At 37.6% G+C, this 25397-nt stretch overlaps 1 protein-coding gene across 21 annotated transcripts in view; it reads right to left on the bottom strand.

Annotated features, from left to right (window-relative positions):
• Positions 1–25197, bottom strand: part of DMTF1 (cyclin D binding myb like transcription factor 1) — a 49312-nt gene extending 24115 nt beyond the window's left edge. For 6 of the 21 annotated variants that reach the window (XM_086397266.1, XM_086397270.1, XM_086397250.1 and 3 more), the window contains exons 1-9: positions 25095–25197; positions 23219–23358; positions 22861–22930; positions 14786–14908; positions 13323–13439; positions 11603–11725; positions 6383–6477; positions 2051–2165; positions 1104–1180 (exon numbers count right to left, since the gene is read on the bottom strand). Coding sequence is in view for 14 of the 21 variants with exons in the window: in XM_086397250.1 (XP_086253376.1) it covers positions 1104–1180; positions 2051–2165; positions 6383–6477; positions 11603–11725; positions 13323–13431 (519 nt within the window). In the remaining 7 variants the exon portion in view is untranslated. Of the gene's footprint in view, positions 1–1103; positions 1181–2050; positions 2166–6382; positions 6478–11602; positions 11726–13322; positions 13440–14785; positions 14909–22860; positions 22931–23218; positions 23359–24709; positions 25052–25094 lie in introns of those variants that run through there. The other 15 variants (XM_086397267.1, XM_086397271.1, XM_086397251.1 and 12 more) reach the window with 4 other exon arrangements.
• Between the last annotated feature and the right edge of the window lie 200 nt (positions 25198–25397).

Raw genomic sequence — 25397 nt, 5'->3', positions numbered from 1 at the left:
AGATGGACCTTTGATGGCAAAATAATGTCTCTGCTTTTTAATATGCTGTCTAGGTTGGCCATAACTTTCCTTCCAAGGAGCAAGCGTCTTTTAATTTCATGGCTGCAGTCACCATCTGCAGTGATTCTGGAGCCCCCAAAATAAAGTCTGACACTGTTGCCCCATCTATTTGCCATGAAGTGATGGGACCAGATGCCATGATCTTGTTTTCTGAATGTTGAGCTTTAAGCCAACTTTTTCACTTTCCTCTTTCACTTTCATCACTTTTTCACTTTTCTTCACTTTCTGCTCTAAGGGTGGTGTCATCTGTATATCTGAGGTTATTGATATTTCTCCCGGCAGTCCTGATTCCAGCTTGTGCTTCCTCCAGCCCAGCATTTCTCATGATGTACTCTGCCCTACTCTACTCCTAAGTCTTACCCCTTTCTTTGAAACTCAGCTCAAATCCTTACTCTTGTAAATATTTTCTGTACCTGTCCTAACCCTGAGAATAAGCTTCTCCTTCTCTGTTCTCATGCATAATTCACAATATGTTATCCCTCACATGGTACAAACAAAGCCTTGTATCATTCTTCACATGTTTTCAGAATTACCACATGGACTGTTGGCATTTGAAAGGCCAACACTATATATTAAGGCAATTTCTATCTCTAGTGCTTTAAAAGTTGTTTTCATCAGTCTTTTAATGAAGAGGATGACTAAGCCTGAATATGAAACAGGATATAAGCCTGAATATGAAAATGAACTAATATTTTTTAAGGGAAAGGACTAGTGCAATGTCATAAATTCAAAGAAAACGCATCTCTTAGGCTTTACACAGCATAAACTTAAACTCTAATTTATAGGCTGCTTGAAAAGATAGAGCTTTAAGATTCTGAGAGGCTATTAAAATGCTGTCTTAACTTTGGGGTGTTACCTAAAGCAATAAAGCTATTTTAAACTGAGAATTCAAAATGTATAAATATACTATAATACAACTGAAATTATTAAGATACAACATGTTAGCCAATTCTCCATTACATAATTACTGAAATGTGCTACTTCGGTATTTTTGCAACTGGCAATCAAAAAATTCGTGAAACAAAAAATATGCCATAAGATACCTTCAAATAGCGTTCAATATTGTTCATCAAAATATCAATTTCTTCCTTGGACCACATCCCCTGCTTCCATTTATGTCCTTTAAAAGAAAACAAGTAATGCTATTGATAATGTTATTCTTGAGAAGAAAAGAATATAGCTAATTTAATGTCTTATTCATCTGAAATCTGAAAAATCCCTATGTAAAGTTGCTTCTGTGACCCCTGGTTTTTAAGAAAGAATACAAATGACCCTAGTAAACAGGGGTAGTAAGTAAGAGAGTCATAAAAAATACTTTGTCTTAATTACATCTCTTACCCTTTCAGCAGGATAGGACTTACAGAAAGTGTGAAAGCCAAATCACATTCAAAACTTTCTGAAAAATTTCTGCAGTGAAAAATAAGTTTTATGGGAAAAAAAATACATACAAAAGATTCTAGGACAAGGTAAACATAACATTGGAGTACCGAGTGAGTAATTCATTCTTAATGAGTAGTTACTGTACCGAGGTTGAAAACAATCTATTTACTTATTTTTTGTTTCCTTTCCTTACTTCAGAGTGGCATATACACAACCCCCACTTTCTTGAAGTAGCTTCCTAGTAATCCTTACAAGTGCGGTAGCACTATAAACACTTACTTTAAACCTCTAAACAACTTATCAGGTCAAAGTTAGTAGTAGAACTTTGAAAAGGTTTGACTTCCTTCTCCCATAAGCAATAACTGTATTGACTTAAACGGTAACACTGTGCATTTGTTTATAACCTACTTCATATGGGACAAGTGATCAATTATTGTAAAATGAATATTGGTTCCCCAGTCCCATTCAGAGCCAAATTTAATTCAATTAGGTTCAAATTACTGTAACTATTCAACCATAATTATGAAGGCCCAAATTAGGATCCTTATGACTACAAGCTTTTTTTGACACTCACTTTTGCCACTGGCCACTGAAATTCAGTATATCTTACCTTTGTTAGTTAGAGAATCCTTATCTTCTTTAGTTGTAAACCATGCTTGGCTAACTGCTGAAACCTCCTCATTACCCAAGGGAGATATTTCATCTAGTTGCTCATTCTGTAGAATCTTCAAAAGGCAAAAAAAAAAAAAAAAAAAGTGGCAGCTTGATTTAACACCCAACCTGATTCATCTTTGTAATGCTAAGCATTATAAAACTCTGCTGTATCTAAAACAAATGAATTTCTAGTAACATGAAATTCATTTGTTTTAGATATAATAAAACTACACTGAATTCATAGAAAGACAAACATTTTCTTGCTTTAAAGACAGCATGAAAACAAAATTATCTTCAACAAGAAAAAAAGCCATTTGAATATTTATATGTATAAAACATGGAGAAGGAAATGGCAACCCACTGCAGTATTCTTGCCTGGAGAATCCCACTGACACAGGAACCTGGAGGGCTGTAGCTCATGCAGTCGCAAGAGCTGGACGTGACTTAGCGACTAAACTACTGCTGCCACTAAATAATGGAAACGCTGGGATCGAGTGTCATGATTATTCATGTTCTCACAGGTAGTTTGCTGCCCAAATATTAATACATGTTCATCTGTAATGTAACCTGTTGATCAATCTAAAAGATTAACAGGCTAATTCAAAAGATGTTATTGCAAAATTGTAGTCTGCGTATTGTTTACTGACAACTTTTTACATTTAGGAGGGTAGGTATTTAGAGCTGATACCTACCCTCCTAACGGTATCTTCTTTTCAAAGAACCATATGGTACTAATTTTATTATTATTGCAATAAAATAGCCTGTATTGAGAAATATAGTTAAATAAACTTTATTAAGATACGTCACATCATAAAATTCACCCTTTAAAGTATACAATTCAGTGGCTTTCAGTGTATTTATGCAGCTATCAGTAATTAAGGACATATCTAATCTAGAAAATTCTGCAGGAACAAAGCTGTTTTTAAAAGACTTGGCTGTGGGCTAGAGAGAGCTATGGTATAAGTGAGGAAGATATAGCAACAGTGCTACCATATCAGGTAAGGTGAGCCTGTTATATGCAGACCAGGGTAAGAGGAGAGTCATAGGCCTAGACCCACTCCAGTGTTCTTGCCTGGAGAATCCCAGGGATGGGGGAGCCTGGTGGGCTGCCGTCTATGGGGTCGCACAGAGTCGGACACGACTGAAGCGACTTAGCAGCAGCAGCAGTATAGGCCTAGTGACCACTCAACCCAGCTGGGTCTTTGGCCTGGATCAACTACTAAGCTATGTCACTTTCTGGAGATAGGTCCTAACAAAGATTGACTGTTTCTTGAGTAGGCAGAAACTGGATTTCTATTTTCAAGAGGAAATGAAACATCTCACTTAGAAAAGAGAGAAGCTGTCAATGAAGAATCAAGGCACAGTGAGGAGAAAAGCCATGCCTATTGTTACCTACTATTTGTATACCTGGTGGTAATATTTTGTATTTATTAAAGTGGTTTTCTTTAAAAAAAAAAAAAAAAAAAACAACCAAAGACAAAAGCTAGATATCACTAGAACAGACAAGAAAAGGTTTATAACCCGGCATTTATGTGTCATATACTTCCAAGGCCTCTTATATTCTGAGGATCACAATTCTGTAAGATTTAATATAGGAGTTACTTATCAAGGACAATATGGAGCGCTATCAAAAGATCTTGATACATACAATACTTTTAAGAAATGTAGAAAAATCTTCTGAGATGATTTTCTCTTACATTAACTAGTTTGTTGAAAGAATAAAATCACCATTTCCCAAAGTGAGTCTAAATATATATAGCAAAGCCCACTCTGTGAATCTCAGGAATAAACATTTCATGATTAATTACTGTCTTTGGGTAAATACTTAATGCCTTATGGTGCAAAATTTCCTGAAGAAGACTTACACATTACTTAAACCATATAATGTTAAACATGACAAAAATCATCAAATGAAGTAAATAACTACTAAATTCTAGCAGTAATATTCAACACTGTCTATCAAATTGAGTATATCAGGAGACTTAGGTACCTAAGAGGCTATCTATCTATACTCAGTTTACAGATAGTGATTAAGTTTTTTGGTATTTTACCCGTTTCTCACTACTTTAGAACTTTCCAGGTTGCACTAGTGGTAAAGAACTCACCTGCCAATGCAGGAGACATGAGACTTGGGTTCAATCCCTGGGTTGGGACGATCCCTAGGGGGAGGGCATGGCAACCTACTCCAGTATTCTTGCCTGGAAAATCCCATGGACAGAAGAGCCTGGTTGGCTATAGTGTATAGTGTTGGACATGGCTGAAGCAACTTAGCACCAGCCACTTTCCTACTTTATATATAAATCTTTTCAAGTTACTCAGGCTTTGTTTAACTTGCTGTTGCTTTTTCTAAATGAAGGCTTTATGAACTGGTTGTTGGGTTTCTTAATTATCATATATACAGGTTTAAAAATCTGAAAATAAATATTTCACTCACTAAATGCCTCTTGCAACCACAATGTACTACATACATGGGAAGTTTATTTTAGTTCCTAATTGTTTTCCAAGCTAGTCCCACCACTGGAATGGGACAAGGGGGCATTAGCTGCTAAACTAGGTCCAATAACTACACCTAGTTTGCCACAAAGGGCACAGCAAAAAAGCACACTATTTCTGAACTTTAAACTGTGCTTTCACTCCCAACCTAATGTTATTTAAAAAAACATTAGAAATTAATGGTAATAACAAACCAAGAGGTTAGTATTAGATTGTAACTCATTAACTCTTCAGAAATAATCTAAACAAAACAACCCTAAAACTTGTGTACATTGCTACTGATCAGTCTGATAATAACTAGGCTGTAAACCAAATGAGACATATGTATATAGTTATTTTCAACATGCTAAAAATGGAAGTGAGACAACACTACAAATGAATTTGACAAGAACTGTTTTTAAAATTTTTTATTTCTTTTTGGCTCTCCAGTTGCAGTGCACAGGCTTCTTATTGCAGTGGCTTCTCCTGTTGCAGAGCACAGGCTCTAGAGCACAGGCTCAGCAGTTGTGGTGCAATGGCTTATCTGTTCCACTGCATGTGGGATCTTCCTTGACCAGTGATGGAACCCATGTTTACAGCACTGGCAGGTGGATTCTTAACCACTGGGCCACCAGGAAGTCCTGCAAGATCCATTTTGAAGAAAGAATGTGCCCTATTGTTTCTGAGGATTTAGAAAAATTTCTGTCCAAATTCCCCAGCTTGCCTCAAAGACGTCTGAAGCATATTAGAGCATGTCTGAAGCATGTTACTTCTCTGGAAATCCTGTTATTCTGGAACTGCTCTCAAGCTCCTCACTGCAATTCACAGTACATCTTCCTGAAACATCCTTAGTCCCTGATATGTATCAACTTGTACCTACTTCGTAATGAAGAAGGGTCATTATGATGCTTCACATAAGAAAAATAATGGTACAATGTCTCTACTGTCTGCTAAAAAAGTATTTTATTAAATGAAGAGACAGAGCAAAAGAACAATCAGCCAGAGATAAACTTACAAGTAAAATAGATTTAAGCTGCTGGCCACTGAAGAGAGCTAAGAATGATGACTACTTACAGGAAAACAGGCTAATTATTTAACCTCAACACACGGTAAAATCTATCTAGTTGTACAGGTTATCAAAAGGAAATATGACTACCACTGTTATAGTTAAAATGTATTTGAGATGACCAGCTTTCATTCACATTAGGGCAAAGAACACATGGAATCTTTCTAAATCAGTCACTACAGATAACTGCTGGGTAAAGCTTATTTTAAAAAGTTTTATATCCCAATCAATATCTCAAATAACTGGTAGGTAAAATTTAAAGTTATTTAACAGCTCAAAAGAGATCACTCTAGGGAGATAAAGAATGCATATGCATTAGTTCAACAGATGTGAACCACTCTATAAGGAATCAGCTTTAAAATTCTATCGTTGTTTACAATTCTGAGACTCATATATGTGGGGTCTTACTTCCATCCTGTGATTGCTACTTTTTCAGACTCAGGGCTTCCCAGGTGGAGCTAGAGGAAAAGAACTCACCAGACAACGCCGGAGGCATAAGAGACTGGTTCAATCCCTGGGTCGGGAAGATCCCCTGGAGGAGGGCATGGCAACCTACTCCAGTATTCTTGCCTGCAGAATCCCATGGACAGAAAGCCTGGCAGGTTACAGTCTATGGAATTGCAGTCAGATGTGAATGAAGAGACGTAGCACTCATGCATACTGTCAGACAGAATCTATTCTCATCATTTTATCACCTAAGGTTATGTACAAAGGATAATCTTCTTGCAGCCGTACAAAGACTTACTATACCTGGATCTGTGTCACAGTTCCCTCAGTAATCTCATCATCTGCCACCTCTGTGGTTGCAGTCATGGTCACCTCAAAGCTCTGATCATTTTCTGAAACTTCAAGAAAAAGAACAGTTTATCTCCAGAGTAATAAAAGCAGGTCCTAATTATTAAAAAATATACCCAAAGAACTAGGATGTGATCATCTAATTTCTTAACATATTCCTCACCAATACATCCACACACCTAAGTATATGTGATACACATACAAATATATTTGCTTAACAAGTATCCATTGTGCACCTACGGAGAAGGCGATGGCACCCCACTCCAGTATTCTTGCCTGGGAAATCCCATGGACGGAGGAGCCTGGTGGGCTGGAGTCCATGGGGTCACAAAGAGTCGGACACGACTGAGCAACTTCACTTTCACTTCACTTTCCTGCACTGGAGAAGGAAATGGCAACCCACTCCAGTGTTCTTGCCTGGAGAATTCCAGGGACAGAGGAGCCTGGTGGGCTGTTGTCTATGGGGTTGCACAGAGTCGGACACGACTGAAGTGACTTAGCAGCAGCAGCAGCAGCAGCAGCAGCGCACCTAATACATGCGAGGTACTGTTCTGGGCAATGGAGACAACAATAAACGAAAAAACCCCAAAATTCTGCCTTCAAGGCACTTGGAGTCTAGGGGGAAGACAAAATTAACACAGTATTATGTTGGAAAAGTGTTGAGAAAAAATGAAGTATGGGAAATGTGTTGGTAGTAGGGCCAAGTGTTTGAAATTTTAAATAGGATGCCAGGAAAAGTAACCAGAATTTGGAACAAAGCAAGGAAAAGGGCTAGTCATGAAGCTATCTTGAGAGATAGCACTTAAGGCAGATGGAAAGCCAAGTGCAAAAAGGTTCTGAGTGCCTGCTGGAACAGCAAAGACAGTGTGGCCAGAGTAGACCAAACAAGATATTGTTTGGGATTCGAAGGCCACTGTAAATGAAGACTTTGGCTTTAATTCTCTTCCACTAAGGTGACCACAGTAAGATTTAGAGCAGAGGAGTGATATAAACTGAGTTTTTCTTTAACAGGATCTCCCTGGCTGCTAAGGGGAAAATAGCCTGAAGGGCAGCCCTAGCTGGAAGGAGATGAGTGAAGAAACTAAGCCAATAATCTATTACTAGGTAAGAGGTGTTGGTGACTTGGACTAGAGTGAAGGCAAGTGAGGGTGATAAGTAGTTCAAATTGCAGATATATTTTGATGGTAGAGCCAAAAGGGCATGCAGATAAACCAAATAAGAAAGAAAATAAAATGTCAAGAATGGAATTTAAAAAAAAGTTTTTTACCTGAGGTACTGGAACAATGTACCTACCAATAATGAAATGGGGGGAAGGGTTTAGAAAGAAGCAAGTTTAAAAATGTAGCTCAGTTTTAAACATACTAGATGTTTAAACCCACTCAACATTTGGAGTTAAGAGAGGTATGGCCTGGAATAACTTGGGGGATTTAAAAGCATGAATTCTAGAGAGTAAAAACAGAAAACAAAAGCAATTAAGACTGAATCCTGGGTACTCCTCATTTAGAGGCTGGGGAGATGTGGACATGTCAGCATAAGAGACTAAGAAGAAATGGACAGAGAGAAAACTAGAGAAATGCATTTCCTGGAAGCCAAGTGACAAGAAGTCTCAGACAGGAGTGATAAAAAATGTGGGGAGATCAAGTAAGACAAAGACTAAAAAAAAAAAAATCACCACTGGATTTAGCAACAAGAAAGTCTCTGGAAAAAAAAACTTAAAAAAAAAAAGAAGAAAAAAGAAAGTCTCTGGAGACAGCATTTATAGTATAGCATTAAAAGCTGAGAGACTGATTGGAGTAGGCTTATGGAACAAAGGAATTAGAAATGGAGGCAAGTATAGGCAATTCTTTCAAGGTACTTCTGTTCTAAAGGGAAGTAGAGAAACTGAATGGGAGCCCAAAGTGAGCTAACAGGACATTTTATTTTAAAGAAGAAACTATAGTATTTTTGTAATGCTGATGGGAATGATCCAGAAGACAACAAAAAAAAAAACTGTTGATTCAGAAGAGAAAGGACAGAATTCCTGCAACTATGTCTTTAGGTAGGCAAAAGGGATGGGATTTGGTATATTGAAGGGTTGGCCTTAGCTGGGTGAAAATACAAGACCACATGGACATAGATACAAGTTGGTTTGTAAATACATTAGTAGTAGTGGAAACTTACAGAAACTATTTTCTGGCCACTTAAATTTCTCAGTAAAGTAGGAAGCAAGGGTATCAGTTAAGAGTTAAAAATGTAGAAGAAATATTGGAGGTTTCAAAATGTATGAAACAGTCATCTTAGAGTGGGAGAAAGAATACCAGATAAGTATGGTATGACTGGGATGCAACATAAGGAACCCATGTAATGATCATAAATTTAAAGCGAGAGCAGTCAGCTTACTTGTGCTTTTTTCCTCCAATCCCTTTCAATTAACTATACTGGTACAGTCATAAATAGGCAGACAAATTGAACCAGGGTTGTGGTTTCATCAAAGAAAGGTGAGGTGAGGGAAAGAAAAAAGGATCTCAGGGTAAATGCAAGACAGAGATTATAATGATTTACCATAAAAACTGAAACTAGGTGAAGGAAACAAGAAAATGAGTAAAGAAGAAATAACTGCAAAGTGCTAAGGTTAATGGGTCCCACTGGGGCAAAGGACTGCAGAAGTATTAGAGAAAGTAAATTGCAAAGATAGGAATTAGTGGCAGGAAAACAAAGTCTGAAGTAGGATACAAACAGACTCCAGTTATATGTACAATAGCAAGAGTGGTATGGGAATGACAAATAACGCAGCATGAAGAACAAAAGGAATCAGAGGCATAAGTAACTCCAACGATCATCTAAATGAATAATCACAAGAGTTGTATTTTTATTTTATTTTATTTTTTTAACTTTTTGACCAATTTAATATATAAAGAACTCTTACAATTTAATAAGTCAAATAACATGGCTTTCTAAACAGTCAATGAAAGAATCAAACACTTAATAAGAGATACATAAAAATGGTCAATAAGCACTTGAAGTATGGTCAGCATCATTAGTCATTAGAGAAATGCAAATAAAACTACGATGATGTATTATTTTACATTTACTAGCATGAAGTGAAAGTGAAGTCACTCAGTCGTGTCTGACTCTGTGACCCCATGGACTGTAACCCACCAGGCTCCTCTGCCCATGGGATTCTCCAGGCAAGAATACTGGAGTGGGTTGCCATTTCCTTCTCCAAGGAGTTGTATTTTTAAATAGTTTTATTTATTCATGTATGGCTGAGATGGGACTTCATTGCTGCTCAGGGCTTTTCTCTAGTTGTGGTGTGCAGGCTTCTTATTGCAGTGGTTTCTCCTGTTGGGGAGCACAGACTCTAGGGTACACAGGCTTTAGCAGTTGGTGGCAGGGGGGTTCAGTAGTTGTGGTGCACAGGCTTAGATGCTCCATGGTATGTGGGATCTTCCTGGACCAGAGATCAAGCCCGTGTCTCCTGCATTGGCAGGCATATTACCACTGAGCTACCAGAGAAACTCCAAGAGTTTTAACGATGAATAGGTAATGGAGTAAACGTGTGCAAATGAATGCAAAAAGTAGCAGCAAGTGATCTACACTGATTAACACGAGAGTTAAGAGAACTTTTAAGGCTCAGACAGATAAATGTTAATCAGTTTTATAAAGTATCTAAAGAAAACCTCAATATTAAAATTAAAGTTAAAATTTTTAAATTAATATTCATCTTCATGAAGTCCAGCATAAATGACTTGCCCATTTAACTGGTCCCAGATGGTGATGGATATAGGACTTCATGCTTTGGGGACTTTTTTAAACGTAAAAACTTTCCTAAGTTGATTTTTATCAACAAAGTTCTTACAAGTCCAGGGAACTTAAAGCCACTCCTCATAAATTCAGTCTTACTATAAATTAGGCTCCAGACTGTCCTCTTTACACAGTGATGCTATGACCCAATATCAAACAGTTCATGGCCTTTCATGTCAACACATTCATATTATTTTATCCAGGTAAGTGAACGAGTGTGTGAAGGATTTAGTCTTACTCCATAAAATAGAACAAAATATCAAGTGCAGATCAAACCTACAATCACATTCAAGGCACTCTAACCAAATCAAGTAACAGGTCAAAATTTACATCAAGATAATCATGCAAAAATTCTGACTTAATTAAATTTATTTTATATCTTGGGGATGTAATGTTCAGCATGGTGACTACAATTAATATGATACTTTTCTGCTCAGTTTAATAAGCAATTAATATCTGCTTACGAAGACATGATTTTTGACAATGAAAACCCAGTCTTAGTTCTCTTCCCCTGGAAGTTCTTGGATATGGCAATACCCTCCTCTGTGCAGAGTGCGTCACCAATAGCCCTGGGCCTCATTATCGGGGACTGAGATATCTACTCCAGCCTTGGAGGGCCACCACGGTTCAACAGATTCCATATTCTTTTCTAAACTAATGAGAAATATACTCTAACATTACAGTTGATGTGCTGTAGTCTTTCACTAACAGTATTTCATCCAAAATACTACACCTGCTTAGAATCCAGTGTATTCTAAATGATCTTGGAATATAAACATTTTAAGAACTTTCTTAGAATAAACTTATCAGGCTTCTACTTTCCATTTATCCATATAACTCATAAAAAGAACATAAACTACAAGAACCAGAATGCCTGGGTAAGACCTTAGACAAGTTATTAACCTCTCCGTACCTTTGTTTTCTCATTTATAACATAAGGATAAAAATACCTCCTCTAGAGAAAGCCTTCTCAATGAGGGTGAATATGCTTCTTAGGAGAGGAGATGAAAAAACCTTACTCTCTTTATTAAGAAAGCAAGGACATACATACATACACATAGTACATTAAAAACAAAACAACAATGATACTGAAATTATAATTTCATGTGGGAGAGCATGATTATGAAAAAAATGTCTAAAAAGACTCTTAGATGGGGGGGTCAATTAAAATAAAAGCTTGAGAGATTAAACTTGGCAATATAGCAAAAGTATGTAGAGCCATGCCTGGCACATAAATAAGCACTCATTAAGAGCCGATTAAAGGAGGTTTTTTGATTAAACGAGGAGAAAAATAATGGGTCCAACTGATGGGTTAAACTGAAATGCAGTTTAATCTCTTGCAATGTGAACTCTGATTCAGAAGGGAAGCTCTATGTTAATATAGTGACTTACGTGGAAGTGCAACAACGGATATGCAAGGAGTGGAATCATCAATACTTTGATCATCCTCAGAAGACAGGCAAAGCCTTTTATGTGGAGGTTCAGTACTATCTTCTGAGTCTATTTCATCAGCTTCTAATGAAATAAAACAAGAACAAAAAATCTCAGAAATCTTCAAATCAAAAAGGAGGAAACAAAATCTTCCACAAGTTATGAATGTAAAATACTCTTATTAATTTGCTAAGTCAGAAAAAGACAGCTGTGCAATGAGACTCACTGCCCTTAACACGCCTACCTCAGTTCCACTTCTTATGACAAGGAACCAGGAACCAAGGTGGCACTTTCTAAAACATCACACTTTTGTGCTGTGATTACCTGGCTTTCCAAATTATTTCACACATAAAGATAAAGACTGGTTATTTAATTACTCACAAATATTTACTGAATACCTACCATCAGAAGTTCTGCTTCTCGAACTGCCTCTCAAGTTCAAGAAGCAGAACAATGAGAGACACCCTGACTGTCAAGGAGCTCGTAGTACAGTGGAGATTAATATAATTTCAAAATAGTTTAATAAGAACGATGAAGGTGGAATGAAGAGGCTGTTATATGAGCAGAGAAGCATTTAATTTCCGGAGGTTAAGGACGGTTTCTAGAAAAGGTGTCTTGAATTTCAAAAAGAAACAGAAGCCAGGGGAAAATGATTATCACTGGCAGTAGGATTAATATGTGGAGTGATACTGAGGTATGAAAAGCTTACAGAAAGTTAGGAAAATAACAGTTGTGAACTGCTGGAACACAGATATATGAAATGTGGCAGGAAATGAAGCTGGAAAGAAAGCTGAGATGATGGGAGGCCTATGTGCCAAATTAAAGAACCTGAATTATATTCTAAAAATCCCGGGAAGCTTATTTTTTAAAAAAAAGCTTTCATGTACTATTGAATCATGACCACAATCACCAGCAGTTTGAAGGATAAATTAGAGGTTAGAGATAGGCTAAAAGGCTACTCAGGTGAGAAATGAGAACCTGAACAAAGGAAAGGGGACCTGAAACATAAGAGGCATGTGAAATTTAAGGTGCCTATGAGAAACAGAATTCAGAATAAAGAGAGGTTTAAATCACTGTAGTAGCTATGCAGAAATTAAAACCACAGATTTGAATGAAATAACCCAGGGATTAAGTACTAAGTGAAAAAGAACACAGAACCTACGCTGAACAAGGATAAACTTAAAAAGCAAAAATAAATATAAATACGGAACAGGTAGAGAAATAACAAAACCACAAGCCTCAAGTCAACTGAATTTTAGTTCATTACAGATGATATTAAGTCCTATTCAGTCATGTAAAATTCTCTAACACAGGCTCTAGACAAAAAAAAATTCTTCTATGTTCATTGGCAGGATTATTTCTACATTTTCTAATGTACTATATATACTGCTGGTATCAAATGGTGTCAAAGAGGAAGTGTATTATAGTTAATCCATCATTAGAGATTCAACAAATTCTACTTATAAAATAGCTGTAAGATTCATAAAGATCGAAATTTATGGTATATTAAAAAAATATACAAAGTATACTTTAAAAATATAAACATGAATTAAGGTTATCTAAGAAATAACCTCCTTTTCTACTGTTCTAGACTAAACTGTCTGAGTAATAAGGTTTAAAGGTGACATGAAATCCAGAAATCCAAAAAGATTTATAATTATATGTCTGCAGGTTTTCCTACCATTATGAGGGCAATGAAGAATGAGGTTCCCGTCTGTGTCCCGAGTCAAAGTCACAGAGTCCACAGTTTCTACTGTCACTGTGTCAGAATCCTCTTCAACTGTGCTCATACTCAAATCTGTAAAAGAATAGGTTTCAGATTAAGGTTTAAAAAAATTATTTCCATATATGAACATAAAATAGCCCTCTCCAAATATATCTGCCTACAGTACTCTTTGTGTGAAATTGCAATGATGGTTCAAGTTTCAAAATTTGTTTTTAAAAAGTTTATACCAATTACTTAGAATTAGTTATAATAATCTGCAACAATCTAAAATGCAATGATTAATTAAAAACTTTAAGCATTTACTTTTTTTTTTTTAAAGAGCTGTTTCTATAACATCCAATGAAAGATAGTCTATTCCAAGCTGACATATGAGCAAGAACTCTCACCACTTTAATTGGCAGCTCTGTGATATACTCAGATGTTTAATAACTTCTGATTCTTTAGCAGAAGATCCAGCACAATTTTTCTCTTAATCTAAGAATTAGATTAAGAGAAACATTTTTTACAAGTATTTAAGCTTATTATTATCTGAAAAATATGAACACTAAATAATTCTTTTTTAATAATATTGAACAAGTACATATATCTATCATTGACCAAACTGTTTTCCTAATAGACATGGAGCTAGGCCTTCTTTTGAAATAGAGAACTGAGTCTTTACCTATTATTTTATACTTATTTTTTTTGTTTAGACAAACTGAATGATCAGTGCTTTAATTGCAGTATGTCATGGCTGATAGGTGGAAATGCACTGAGTTGTAATCAGTGGCCTAACTGAAGTCTTTGGGCTTACCTTGTAATGTTCAATGAAGTTCTTGTCTCAACACTCAATTTTGGTCTGGTCCACATAGTCTAGTCTAGTAGTCTAGTATTAGTCGCTCAGCTGTATCCGACTCTTTGCAATCCCATGGACTGCAGCCCGCCAGGCTCCTCTGTCCATGGGATTCTCCAGGCAAGAAAATTGGAGTGGGTTGCCATTCCCTTCTCCAGGGGATCTTCCCGACTCAGGGATTGATCCCTGGTCTCCTGCATTGCAGGCAGATTCTTTACCAGCTGAGCCATCTGGGAAGCCTCCAACTAAATAATACAGAGGACATAAGCCTTGATGTGTTTCAAATTAATCATTCAATATTTATTTGGTTCCTATATGTAAGATATTTGTCTATACATATAATTGCCACTTACACAAGTGCATTTTTCCTTGGCAGAAAAACTTAAGAACTATTAACATTTACTTGGTGAAGATCTAGTGATTTATTCAAGTTTTACTATACAAATTACTGTTTTAGAAGGACATCATTCATTTTACAATGTCAAAGATGTCATTTCCAAATTAAAGTTAAATGGAGACCATGATTTAGTTATGACGAAAATTTGCAAATCATGAGGTGAGGTACCCAGAACAAAGGAATGCTTACCTAGAAAACAGATGGATCAGCTATAGCCCTTCCCACAGAATCCAGATGCTTTCCCTTAGCCACCAGCATCACTTTCATGTTATCCAGATTGTTTCTCCCCCATGTTCCTACCTCTGCAACACTCTGAAAAAGTAATAGCATTACACAATAACACTTACTGAGAACAAACAACTGTCTGCTAGCAGTATGCTGATGACAATTTTGCTTCTAGCCTCTGTGATGTCTCAAGTACAAGAAGAAGGACCAACCCAGAATTCTTTAAGTAGAGCTTTTGGAAATCAGCCTCTAAAACTATTCTCCAGTGAAGAACAGAAATGATAGGATCCTATGCCTACTAAGTCGGTTTACATGTGGTTTCTCAACATAAGTTGTCCCTCATTAGGCAGTCAAGCTTTCTTGGAAAAAACAAGTTGAACTATACCAGTGGTTCTATGAACTGTAGACTTGGGTACATGTAACTCGATCCAGGGTGTATACTAACCACCAGTACCACAAGTATTACCAATAACTGTTATTTTTTTCTTTGTAATAGTCAGCACCTCTCTTTATATGTAGTACTATATTTCATCTTAAAGTATTAAAAAACCATACACTATCTGTTAACCCTGCCTAGGGATTTGTGGGAAAAAAAAATCCTAAACAGTCAGGCCAGAAGATGTAAATTATAAACAAACTTTTCAATGCAATGTGAAATTTACAAAATTTGAATTGACTGATTTTTAAAGGATTTTTTAATAGGATTCTCATCTTCACCCCAAAGGATCAACCAAAAACTAAAAAACACAGTAAGATTTTAGGTTTAAGGGGATGCAAAACCAGTAATTAAATTTCTCGTTTTTGCAGTATTCTAATTAGAACTGGTATACATAAATGAGTCTGTAGTGCAACAGGTACAGATCCTGCTAGAGAAACATTCAATCAGTTAATATATTTCGTGTTGTTCTCATTTCTGAATCCATTAAAAACTTCTTAAAATCTGGTTTGTACCTACTCCAGAAGATGGAAAAATGAAATGTTAAAAAAAGTTAAAACCATCCATAAACTTTGCAAAATTATAGTTCACTTTCAACACGTTTATGAGACTATACCATAGAAGCACTTTTATATCCTGCATTGAAAACTGTGAAGGAAGCCAAGCTAGGTATTAAACTGAGGTTTTTCTGTACTCTTTAAAAAGTTATTAGATCAAAGAATATGACAAAATAAACTCTTAAATCATACTGCAGTCTATTTTACCGAAAGGATGTGCAAATTTATATTCCAACCATTTAGATGTAAACTCTACTCCTGGTAACCTTGCCAGGTTAAAAAAGAAACAACAAAGTTTCTTTTTTTATTAAAAAAGAAACAACAAAGTTTCTTTTTTTATTAAAAAAGAAACAACAAAGTTTCTTTTTTTTATTAAAAAAGAAACAACAAAGTAAAAACAAACAAAAAAGCACAATTTTTCATTTGATAAGTGCAAATTTGTTACTGGCTTAGCATTTTAATGAATGTGATCTCAGGACCCAAGTTAATCTAAAACTCTGAGAAAAAGTGACAATGGTACATGGAAAAGGGAGTCTGAAATAGCTAGATAGGAACTTTATCATTCTTGATAATCTGTATTATCAAAATTGAGGTGATCCCAAAGAGTGTACTAGCTTTAAAGCAGGAATCTAGGTTCATTTTTAAAAGTTTGGTAATTCATGTTGGAGATGAGTAAATGGGTCTACACTGCTTTACAAATTAATTAGCTTATCTGTTCAATCAACAAATATATATCACATTCCCAATGTGTGAGATACTCTCTAGGACAGTCGCTACTTTTTTAAAACCCCAAAATATAAGCTCTTGACTCATTTTCCTGGGGTTTCCCCCTTCTTGTAGTTAGAGCTACACGGTCTGCATTTATTAGTATTTAAGAAACTCCTCTAATTTTCTTTTTTAGGTAACAGATTTACATGGTTCAAAATTCAAAGGTAATGGTGAAGCCTCCTTTCCACTCTAGTTCCCCAGTCACCTAGATCCCTTTCATGGAGGTAAAGAAGGCTGTTGATTTCTCATGCCTCCTTCCAGTTACTTTATGTAAGAAAATATATATATCCCTCCCTGGGGCTTCCCTGGTGGTTCAGACAGTAAAAAATCTGCCTGCAATGCATGAGACCTGGGTTTGATTCCTGAGTTGGGAAGATATACTGGAGGAAGAAATGACAACTGACTCTAGTACTCTTGCCTGGAGAATTCCACAGACAGAGGAGCCTGGAGGGCTACAGTCCATGGAGTTACAGAGTTGAACACAACTGAGTGACTAACACACACATCCCTGCCTGTTACATATACTTAACAGAAATACTATCATACTACAGACACTGAACCTTATCTCAGTGGCTACTTTACATTGCCTCAACAGCAAGATGAAGAGATACCATTTCACTATTTCAAGTGCATGACTGCAAGCCAGCCAACAGATTAATAGCCAAGTCTTCAAGGTGGGACCTGACTTGGACGGGTGGGAGTGGAGTACAAAAGAAAGCCACTATGCAGAGGTTTTTGTGCAAGAGGGAGAGTGGCTGAATTTAAGACTGGAAGAAAAGGCAGGGGCACATTTCACAAGGCCTTACAAATTCTTGGACTGTTTTAAATTGGGAAACAATTTACATTTTAAAAAGATCATTCAGATTGCAACATGGAGGACAGATAAGGGAGTAAGTCAGGAGACAAGCAGTTGTCCAAGAAATGAGTCATTTAGAATAGGTGGCAGAAATGAAAGGAAGGAGTCTGGACAGAGGATTTATTTTGAAGGCAGTGTTGACAAGATTTGCTGAAAGGAGATTAAGAAAGGAGATTTGCTGAAAGGAGCTATTTCAAGATGATTCCTAGGCTTCTGGCTTGAATAGCTGAGTTTTGGGGCACTAAAATATCTTTTATTAAGTATTTTATTACTGTTAATACTAACAAATTAAGATATAAGGCACCCAAACAAAGATGTCAAGTTACCAGTTGGAAGCTGTAATTCAACAGGCAAGAATTATATAATGATAAATGAGTTAGTGGCATGCAAACTGTAAAGATAAGATCAACTAGATAAGTTAGAGAGAAGATAGCCCAGTATTACTGGAAAGTCAAGCAATACACAAACAAGAAAAGAAGACTGAGAAGGACCAGCCAGGATATAGGAGGAAAACAGAGATTCAAGAAGCACTAAGTAGTCAGTAGACTGTTAAATACTGCTGAGAGGATAAGATGGAGAAGTGACTACTTGACTGGGCAATGCTACTGAGATACAGAGAACTTTAAGTATAGAAGGTAATGCAAACAGGTCTACAAGGTTTAGCTTTCAAGTTAAGTAGAGGGAGTAGACACTACCGATGGTAGAGTCAAGATAGCTGTTATTTATATGAAGAATACATCCGTATCTTAGTAGGACTATTAGACTAAATGAAAAATACTGGTGAATAAATCCACTTATGAAAGTAAGGTAACAAAAGTAAGTAATTTAGTGCTTTGTAATTCATTATGCATGAAACTATACCTGAATTGAAAACCCATTTTCCACTTGGTTTATCAGGGAAATGTATCAGCAATGTATCTAGTATCAAATTTTGTGGGCAAATAAACACACACTGTCATCCCATTTAGATCTTCCCTTCTTTCTCTAAAATGGGTTATACTATATGTACTGTTTTACCAACTGTAAGTGAGAACTTGAAAAAAGTTTTAACATCCATTTTTAATTGGTGACATGGCATTTTGGCACACTTCCAGCATTTGGGGGGCATCTGAAACAATACTTCAGTAAAATCAAGAATACCTGAAATGTGGTACAAAACATTTATAATACTTACATGTACTTACGTTAAAATGAGAAATGCATTTGTTTACATTTATAGCTCCCAATGAACATGAACCTACTCAATGTAAAACCAAAAAACCCCACTACTCTTGGATCTGTTATTTAACACACAATTTAAGGAAATGAGTCCTTCATTCTACTCCATTTTTGTATTGATGTCAGGTTTATTCATTGGATTACCTTAAACTAGTATTTCCATCAATTAAACCTACGTAATTGTCCTGATTTTCTAGGCAGTTAAGTATCTTATCACTCTCTTGTGGGGACACACTGCTCCCTTCTCCTGGTGCGCACAAGATTTTGTGCCCTCCAACAATCTGTTTCCCCAGTGCTGTGGAAGCTCTGTAATCTAATCCCACTGGCCTCCGAAGTCAAATTCCCTGGGGGTTCTTGGATCCCCAGGTTGGGAAATATGTTGTGGGTCCTAGAACTTTCTTAAGAGTGCAAGCATTTCTTTGGTGTAATTGTTCTGCAGCTTGTGGGTCGTCTGCTCAGTGGCTCTATGGTGCAACGGATGGCGACCTCCTGTTAGAGAACTATGCAACAGGCTGTGACTTGCCTGTGAGTGTCCAGGAGTCCGGGTTGACAGTTTGGCCTTAGGCCAAACAACAGGGAGGGAACACAGCCTGCTCATCAACAGAAAACTGGATTAAAGATTTATTGAGCATGGAAAAAGACCCTCATGCTGGGAAAGACTGAAGGCAGGAGGAGACCGGGATGACAGAGGATGAGATAGGTTGGATGGCATCACCAACTCAATGGACGTGAGTTTGAGCAAGCTCCGGCAGTTACTGATGGACAGGGAAGCCTGGCGTGCTGCAGTTCATGGGATTGCAAAGAGTTGAACACAACTGAGCAACTTAAAACTAAGTATCAAATCTTCTATAAACTAGATCAAACCAAGAAGTGGCATTTCTTCTTAGTTTTGTAGAAAAATGTCATTGATTCCCAAGCACAGTACTCAAGTTTAAGGTGGGAAGGGTATCAAATATTAGTAGAGATCACGAGAAGCAGAGTTAACACTTGGTGACCCTTGAATCTTGAAGTTGTGATTCCACACTGCAAGATGGGATGAGACTACATGGCATGAAAAACATTACAATAGTTTTATAGCAAGAAATCAGGCAAGCTACAGAACATAAAAGCACCAAAATTTTATTGGATGAGGCTGACTGAGAAACATTAGCTGAGACAAAGTTTCTGGCATAATCCAACTAATAAGGCAGTGAGGACACATTCCGTTTTCAAATGTCTTTTTTCCTGTCCCAACATAAGAAAATCACTCATTTTACTCTTCTCTGTGTGATGATCTTCCAAATTTTTGTGATGTTTATTGTTTTAAATAATACCTGTATCTTTTGTAACTTTTTTGCACTTACTTTCCAATATTACTAGTTAACTCTTTCATAGTGCTTTATTTGTGTGCATAGTACCCAAACTTATTTAAGCATTAACCTATTACTGAACATTTTTTTTTTTCAAGGTCTTGCTCTTATAGACTGTTTTGGCCACTATGAAACCTGGTGATAGATAACTAACACCTTAGGAAATGCTTATATGGGGATTTTCTTAGTAACATATAATAATTTGAAAAATGTTTTAAAATTTTTATTTTGAAAGAATGAAAAATCTGCTAAATAGAAAGTTTTAGTGGAAGAGAATAGGTAACAAATTCCTACATCCTGAACACGGGTACATAGGATGTCGGAAAACAGACACCACCACAGAATAACATCTTAAATAATGATTTTATTAAAAATAGGAATGGGGAACACTTCATGGTTGATGTTGAGTGCTCTGAACTACGGTCCCAGGCCCCTGGGGATTTGTTCTTTATACTTAGCACAAAGTGTGAGAAGCAGAGCTGTACATGAACATAAGGCATATTGAATTATGGTAGCTAACTAATGTTCATTATGGCTTTGTTTTAAGGTAATGACTGTATACCATAAAATGTCAATAAAGATATTACTGGGATTTATTATAATAGGCTTTAATTGTTTAAGATGTTGACTTCAATTACCAACCACTGGGAACAGTGACATTATTAAAGTAAAAGAAAATTACTTGGTAGTAATTACTTGGTGCACCACTTTATACCTCATTTCGGAATATAATCATACCATTTATTAAAAAGCAAAAACGTCTTTCACCCAGTGCATGATTTAAGAGCTAATATAATGTGTATTTGGCTACATTTTAAGATTTCGTCCATTCAAAACGGAGTCCTTTATGTAAAGCATCATGAGAAGCTCTTTAAAGGGAGTACATTAAATTATCACTCTACAGTGTATCTAAATATAAATATCTAACCCTCCAGGTTTCTCTGTCCATGGGGATTCTCCAGGCAAGAATACTAAATATTGTGGCTCAGCTGGTAAAGAATCCACCTGCAATGCAGGAGACCTGGGTTCAATCCCTGGGTTGGGAAGATCTCCTGGAGAAGGCAAAGGTACCCACTCCAGTATTCTGGCCTGGAGAATTCCATGGGGTCGAAAAGAGTTGGACACGACTTGGCAACTTTCAGACTTCCCTGGTGTCTCAGAAGATAAAAGAGTCTGCCTGCAATGAGGGAGACCTGGGTTTAATCCCTGAGTTGGAAAGATCCCCTGGAGGAGGGCATGGCAACCCACTCCAGCATTTTTGCCTGAAGAATCCCCATGAACAGATGAGCCTGGAATATTAGTCCATGGGGTTGCAGAGTCAGTTTTGGGCTTCCCTTGTGGCTCAACTGGTAAAGAATCTGCATGCAATACGGGAGGACCTAGGTTTGATCCCTCGGTTGGGAAGATCTTCTGGAGAAGAAAACGGCAATCCACTCCAGCACTCTTGCCTGGAAAATCCCATGGACTGAGGAGCCTAAAGTCCATGGGGTCGTAAAGAGTCGGACACGACTGAGCAACTTCACTTCACTTTGGGAAGATCCCCTGGAGAAGGGAAAGGCTACCCACTGCAGTATTCTGGCCTAGAGAATTCCACAGACTTTCGCTTTCACTTAGATTAAGTATATCAATACACTGAAGCTGATTTTTAAACCACGCTTCAACAGATATAAAACAACGTGGATAGTAAGTAAGTCTAATAAGCATTTCATTTGCTGCATTAACACCTAATGGTCAAAAAAGATTCTTTTGACAACCAGGTGCTTGAAAGAATGGCACACAACTAAAACAACAGCTTAAAAAAATGGGATAAGGTTAATATCCCTCCCATATACCCACCAAACAAAAACAAGTTAAATTGCTCATAAAGGGCTATCCAGTGTGCTTTCTCATGACAACTTTCTGCTATTCAGTCATGGAATGGGATCTTTACATAAACTTGAAAAAGAAGACATGATAATCAGGCTCCTTCTTTTATTTAAGTTTACCATTTACCTTTCTGAAATCAAAACAAAAACAAAACATATTTTTGACTTCTATTACAAGCATCCTCTTCACAAAAGGCAAAAAAAAAAAAAAAAAAAATGAAGGGAGAAAATGATAGGAAAGCAAACAAATACCACATACATTTCATAACTCTGTATGTTATTAATCATACTTTAAGACTCTTGGCAGTAGGTTTTTCATTTTCTCAGGTCATTGCATATCATTTGAGGACAGAAAAGGCTTTGGAACTCAAAGCATTTAGAAGCATACCAATTCCTAAGGAATTCTTTTATATGAGGGGGGGATAAGTGCTAAAAATGATGATGTTAAGAGAAAACTATTAAAAAAGAAAATACCACTTTGAGAAAGCAGGCTAATGCTGCTGCTGCTAAGTCGCTTCAGTTGTGTCCGACTCTGTGCGACCCCATAGACGGCAGCCCACCAGACTCCCCGACCCTGGGATTTTCCAGGCAGGAGTACTGGAGTGGGTTGCCGTTGCCTTCTCCAAACAGATGCTACATATGATATTAAAAAACTGGAACTCTTTCTAATTACTGTTTTAAAGTTTTGATGTTTTTACAAGAAGACACACTTCCCAACCCCCTCAAAATTTTAACAACAATGTACCAGGCACTGGGTTCACATTAACTGATTCACTGTCACAAATGTTAACTTAAGCCAACGTTTTTGATGGAGCATGAAGAAAACAACTTTAAAACAATATTATTTTCAGGAAACACGTTTATTACAACATTAATAAAAATTAGGGTCTACAGTTGTTAGATAAAGTGAGCAGAAAGGTAAACATGCGGGAAAGTAAGGTCTACTTTTGTTGTTTTTACTTCAATATTAACTACTAAGGTCTAGCTAACCTTACAATTATACTTCTCTCTCCTGCTTCGGTGAGGGTGAAACGAAATAACTTTTCTTCATCTTAGAAGCCTGTAAAAAGAAGAAAACTTGGGGTGGGGTGGGGGAAAGACTAGAAAGAGGACAACTACCTTTTTGGGGGAGGGGATAGAACTCTCTACCAGTAACCATTTCCCAGCCATACTCTGCTTTCAAAGCTCAAATTCTAACCCCAATACTCTTTTGTGATTGCTTTCCCTCAAATAATTCTAAAACCTGAACACTCAGAGAAAAATGTTTATATAGCATATATTTATTTATATAATTGCTTAAACTATGGACTTAAAAGTTCTATATAAGTATGCAATGCCCAGTACTTACTGATTAACTGTTGATGAAGACAGGGCAATAGCATTTTGGCTCCACCATCTAGCTCAACTGCAATCAATTAAAGAGATTCACGGAGAATATGCTGGTTCTAGATCAGTCCCAAAAAGCATATTTTGGGGTGAGCCTATCAACTAAAATAGTAAAAAAAAAAAAAAAAAAATTAGCTTGTTTGGTGGCACATAAAAGTAACTTAGTATATGGGAGTTAAAATAATAAGATAACAAAACAAGAAATGCATTTTTTCTTCATAACACGTAATTTCAGAAAGGATCAAGATATTTTTTGTCCCTTGTGAATGAAGGGAAAAAAAACTTGATTTTCACACCAAATTTTACAGTCTGACAACTTTTGTAACGACAAGGAACGTAAACAATATTTTCCTGAACCTTAACTAGGTCTCTAAATCTTAACCTAATAAATGAATCTTACCACTACAGCAACAGAGAAAAAAGCTAAAAACTGTGGTGATGTTACACCAAAAACTTAAACGTTTAAGTGATGGTAAACTATTCAGTGAGAAACACAAATTTAAGACCACAGCTAAAAGGAAAAAAATCTGAAGTAATGGGAAAACACGAAAATCCTTCACTAAAACATTTTTGTTTGTAAAACTTTTAACATAATGCCAAGAATGTTTTATACTTCAACTGGAGTTTAAAAGCTATAAATGGTTGTCTTTCGTGAATTCGAAGCAAAGGTAAAATCAGTGAAGATAAAACATTTTCAAATGGTATTATTCTAAGTTTAAAATACTTAATATTAGAAAGCAATCCTACAGAATTCGCATCTTGTCAAAAGTCCCAACGAGTAGCCTCACCTACTGTCAGAAGGTGCACAAAGATGAATAAAGTTACGAGAAAATAGGCATTGGATTTGAATTTCTAAATTCAATCAGGGAAACGGAGTCCTTTTACATTTCATTGACTTATCACCTCTCCTTATTTACACCAAATTATTTTTATTCTAAAAACATATGCTGTATCATTCAACTGCATAGAACAGCATTTCGTCACTTCTACCCTCAAATCTACGCCGCAGATTCACTTAAGACTCTCAAAGTCTATTTCAAAGGACGAAGATTTCAAATTTTAAGAACTTCCTCGAATTTCGGCAAAACACGATTTCCATTTTGCAGGCGCATATTCCTGCTCTCCGTCGGTTTAGGGTTGTCTCCCCGCAGTCCAGGTCCCATCTTTCCCTTTTCTAAAAGACTCAGGCTGACAACCTGAGTTGTACGGCCAGCAACCCCGATTCCCTCCGCCTTGGGCCATCTCCCAAAAGATGGGAGATGTGAAGACACAAAAAGGTACGAGGAAAAAACGAGGTGCGGTGGGGTGGGGCGAGACCCGCCCCAATCCTCTCAATCTCATCCAAGCCCACCTCTCCTTCACTGGACCAAAAAACCCCGAAAAGATAACAAAAACATAAGAAAGGAACCCCCACTCCCCATCGCCCCCCAGAAAGCTAGGAAAGCTTCTTTACTTTCCGTGTTCCCGGGCCCGATTCTCTAGCCAAGATCTCGGCCCACCCCACCCCCAGGGGTCCCGGCGCCATTTAGCTCCTCCGAAGCCGCCATTTTCCGCCCCCGCCGGATCGCTAGCTGTGCCTCGGCGGCAACTCGCTACCCTGTTCTGCAGCCCACGCCACCACCGCAAGCCCGGCCCCGAAAAGGAGGCCCTGGCCTGAGCTTGCGGGAACGGCAGCTTCGGCGTCACGAAGGCCCAGCTCCGACCCCGCCCGCGGTGCCAGAGCGCCTGCAGCTGGCGCCGGCCGGCGGGAGCAGGCGGGCAACAAGGGGGCCGGACAGACTCCACTGGGCGGAGCGGCCCTGGCGGCGGTTGGGACCTGAAGGTTCTATCGCACTTACTTCCTGTTTTGGGTCCGGGCACTTTGGAAGAACCAGGATGGAGGCTCCAAAAAATACCAGGATGGAGGAAGCAGCCACGGGCAAGAGTGGCTGCAGCTGGAGTGAGCGAGCGCTACGAGCCACCGGAAACGGAGCTACGGCCGCACCCCGCCCCCAGTCCCCGCACGCTCCCCCGCCCGGCCTCCTCTCCCTGGGGTTGGCCCTGCGCGCCGGCTGTTGCGTCACTTCCGGCCATGTCGGCGCGCCAAAAAGGGTCTCTGGATATTGGAGGTTCGGTCTTTCTCAGAGTAGGGGTTGTTGTTT

Source organism: Bos grunniens, chromosome 4 (genome assembly GCF_055505025.1).
Source record: "Bos grunniens cultivar Pamir isolate PY7600 chromosome 4, Bosgru_T2T1.0, whole genome shotgun sequence".
NCBI lineage: Eukaryota > Metazoa > Chordata > Mammalia > Artiodactyla > Bovidae > Bos > Bos grunniens.
Note: the sequence above shows the minus strand (reverse complement) of the source record. Positions and strands in the feature narration are given on the sequence as shown.